The sequence below is a fragment of the Borostomias antarcticus genome (genome assembly GCF_949987555.1).
Source record: "Borostomias antarcticus genome assembly, chromosome: 14".
In the NCBI taxonomy this organism is placed as follows: Eukaryota; Metazoa; Chordata; class Actinopteri; order Stomiiformes; family Stomiidae; genus Borostomias; species Borostomias antarcticus.
This window is the reverse complement of record NC_140247.1, coordinates 17079693-17083616: the sequence shown is the minus strand read 5'-3', so window position 1 is coordinate 17083616 and position 3924 is coordinate 17079693. Positions and strand designations below refer to the sequence as shown.

General features: G+C 52.1%; 1 protein-coding gene across 1 annotated transcript; it reads left to right on the top strand.

Annotated features, from left to right (window-relative positions):
* Positions 1-1174: 1174 nt before the first annotated feature.
* Positions 1175-3155, top strand: gpr151 (G protein-coupled receptor 151; the record flags this gene model as incomplete). The annotated part of the gene is made up of 2 exons (XM_084448532.1): positions 1175-2512; positions 2868-3155. The coding sequence occupies 2 exons, from the start codon at positions 1175-1177 to the stop codon at positions 3153-3155; spliced, it is 1626 nt and encodes a 541-aa protein (XP_084304658.1).
* Positions 3156-3924: the final 769 nt, after the last annotated feature.

Sequence of the window (3924 nt, the reverse complement as noted above, 5' to 3'; positions counted from 1 at the left end):
GATTGATAAAATGCAATTAAATGCCACTCAGTCTTTATGCTTACTGGACTTTCTTTAAATAAAAACGAAAAAAAAGATGTGCAAGTTCAAATGTGGTATGAGTGTGTTTGTGTTCGTCTCTTTCATGATCATCGATCTCAGCGTTAGTCGTTATAGAGGCCTGCTGATGTACTTGTGTACTTGTATAATAATTTACTTTTTATGGGTTTTATGTACTTTATTTTATGATTTGATATTGGATCTGTAGATCTGTAGCCTACTTTTAAATGTACATGCAGGAGTGTTGATGTTGATGTCCCCCACAAAAGCCCCTCTCTTTGTCAAGTGAGACAACAGCGCCCTCACCTGGATAACATGAGTAGTCTACATATAGGCCATACGGAGCAAACATCGATCGACCAAAAGAGAAAAGCACTCCCTGTTTTCCTTGTCAGCAGCATAGCCTACCCACTTACGTTGTGAATAAAACTCTGTTGTGAAATGAGACTAGGCTATATGTAGGATACAGTAGCCTAAACACTGTAGATGCAAAATGCCTGTGGCTTAACATGCAGGCTATTTATCTTTGAGGTAATCCATATGAGGTGTATGAGGTAATCCATAAAATAACTAATACATCAAATAATCAATTTAGATTTAACTGCCCACAATAGATGGTTAAATCAATATTTTATCGTTTTTCAATTTATTCCCACTGGATCTATTTTAAATTGTAATTCTTCATTATTCATTCATGATTCCGTTGTGACCGAATTATAAATGTTCAATGCATTTGGATCAACAGGACCTGCGTGTCTCGCAGCGTATGAAGCTTTCTAATTGGCCCCGCGAGACTACGGCGCAGAGCTGAGCGCGCGCAGTCAGTCAGTCAGCTGGGGAAGGCAGCTGTCAATCAGGGGGCGCCTTTATAACCACGCGCACGGGCTCCCGCGCCCCGGTCTCTCCGGATAAACTCGTCTCGAGACAGACGAGCACGACTGTGAGTTGATCGATGCGATTATGAACAGAGATTTGAGACACCACCGAGATTAATCTGTGTCTGCATGTCTGTCTTCAAAAGATATTTTTTCTTGAGGCTGACCAACCTTTCGAATAGCCCTACATTTTTAGTTTCATCACTCTATTTATCCACAGTGGGGTTTTTCCCACCAGTCTACCAGCATTTTTCGACAAGATGGATGAACTCGCCACTGTCAATAACGTAACTATGAGCAGCAATAGCTCCATCCTGCCTGCGTTGAACGAGCAGGACTCCTACCAGCACCTGGACCTCAAGGTGGTGATGCCAGTCCTGCTGGGGGTGCTCTGTGTTCTGGGTCTGGTCTGCAACCTCACCGCTCTGGGCATCCTCCTCTCCAACGCCCGCAAGAACAGGCTGTCCCTCATCAACTCCCTGGTGCTCAACCTGATGCTGGCCGACGGCCTGGTGCTGGCCTTCGCCGTGCCCTTCCGCGCCGCCGCCTTCTCCAGAGCCGGCTGGACGCTGGGCTGGTCCGTGTGCAAGACGGCCGACTGGTTCCTGCACTCCTGCATGGCGGCCAAGAGCTTGACGGTGGCGGTGATGGCCAAAGCCTGCTACTGCTACGTGTCCAACCCCACCAAGCAGGTGAGCGTGGGGCCGGGCTCCGTCCTGCTGACGCTGCTGCTGGTCTGGCTGGCCGCCTGCTCGGCGCCCGTCCCTCACATGCTGTTCGCCCGGCTGCGCAGGGGCAGTCGGGGGCTGGTGTGTGTGCAGGCGGTCCCCCCCGAGGCCAGGGACTTCATGTCGGTGTACGTGAAGGCATACCCCCTGGGGGTGTTCTGCGCCCCCCTGAGCTTCGCCCTCGTCTACTTCTGGAAGGCGTATAGCCGGTGCCAACGACGCTCCAGCAAGACCCAGAACCTCCGCACCCAGATCCGCTCCCGCAAGCTCACCCTGACCGTGTTCAGCCTGACGCTGGCCATGGCCGCGCTGGGGCTGCCGCAGTGGGTGGTGTGGGTGTGGGAGCGCCACGCGGCGGAGCAGGAGAGTGGCGACGGAGGAGGAGGAGGAGGAGGAGGAGGAGAAGGAGGAGAGCCCGCCATCTCCTCTCCCCCGCTGCTCCTGTCCCTCTCCGCGCAGCTGCTCGCCTTCTCCCTCTCGCTGGTCAACCCGCTGGTTGTGCTGTCCCTGTCGGAGGAGTTCCGCGAGCGCTACCGGGGACTGTGGAGGCGCCTCACCCTCCGCAAACACCCCCCGCCCAAGCCCAAACCTGGCCCCCACGCCGCCACCACCCCGCAGTCGCCCTGCCCCAGACCAGAGACCTCGGGCCAGCCGCGCGGGGACAGGGACCGGGGGCCCAGCTCCAGGAGGGGACACCGAGGCTCAGCCCAGCCCCAGAAGGAGCAGGGCGGCGGGGAGGAGGCGAAGGGAGACAGCCCCCGGGACGGCATCGTCCTGCTGGATGTGGAGCAGTTCTGGCACGAGAGGGAGACGGGCTCTCACACCGAGGAGAACGACCCCATTCCCTGGGAGCACCAGGGGGGCAAGGAGGTGAGGAGAGAGGAGAAGTGAGGAGAAGTGAGGAGAGAGGAGACATTTGGGCCATGCTCCAGTTATTTCAAAACACTATCTCCTTGTCCACTTGTCCTGCCTGTCCTGTTGTCTCCTACACCGTACCAGTCAGTGTCACTGCGTCTCGGGCAGAACTGGTCCAAAGTGTTGAAAACAAGGAAGCGAGACAGTCAGAGGTCTTCTGACAAAGGAAACAAGGAGAGGTTGTGTTTTAGAATATTTGGACTGGTCTGTCCATTCCACACCAGCCAGACTCCTTCTCCTCCCAGTCCCAGCCTCCAAACCTCCAGCCTTCAGCCTCCAAACCTCCAGCCCTCAGCCTCCAAATCTCCAGCCCTCAGCCTCCAAACCTCCAGCCTTCAGCCTCCAAACCTCCAGCCTTCAGCCTCCAAACCTCCAGCCCTTAGCCTCCAAACCTCCAGCCTCCAAACCTCCAGCCTTCAGCCTCCAAACCTCCAGCCTTCAGCCTCCAAACCTCAGCCTTCAGCCTCCAAACCTCCAGCCTCCAAACCTCCAGCCTTCAGCCTCCAAACCTCCAGCCCTCAGCCTCCAAACCTCCAGCCCTCAGCCTCCAAACCTCCAGCCTCCAAACCTCCAGCCCCCAGCCTCCAGCCAGTATTGACACAAAACCGAAGCAAGCAGCCTCGCCTCGACACCCTGTGTTGAGCTGTATAGTAGAGTCAACACAGCTAAAGACTTTGGTTGGTATTCTTTTAATTTGTGTTTATGATATGATCCATTGGTAAGGTGTAAAGTGTTAAGGTGCATTGCACACATAGAGAGTGTTATAACAGGATATGTATTCATTATGAAATGAAATGTAATGTTCTATAGTGCCACTGTTTCACAGTGTTTGAGTGTAGTTCTGGTCATAGGTCAATAGAAATACTACTTGATGAGAATGTACAGAAAGGTTTCTTACCAGGCTGTCACTGTAATAAGAATTAGTTCTTAACTGCCTGGTGAAATAAAGGTAAAAAAAAATACAATTCATAAATATATTTCATAAATGTTTCATACTTAAGATGAAGTATATAGCATTGGTTTTAAAATATCCCTGTGATGATTATGATTGACCGTTTAGTTACTGTAGGCGTCAGTGTCTAATTCTCCTCTGGCATTGTTTTGTTGTGATTATCTTGTGTTTGTGAAAAGGTTGTTCACAATAAAGTAAATCTCAACAAAAAAATCCAGCCGCCTCAACTGTGTGTGTGTGTGTGTGTGTGTGTGTGTGCATGCGTGTGTGTGTATGTGTGTGTGTGTGTGTGTGCGTAAGGGAGTGTGTGTGTGTGTGTGTGTGTGTGTGTGTGTGTGTGTATGTGCGCGTGTGTGTGCATGCGTGTGTGTGTGTGCGTGTGTGTGTGTGTGTGTGTGTGAGGCCGCGCATTGAT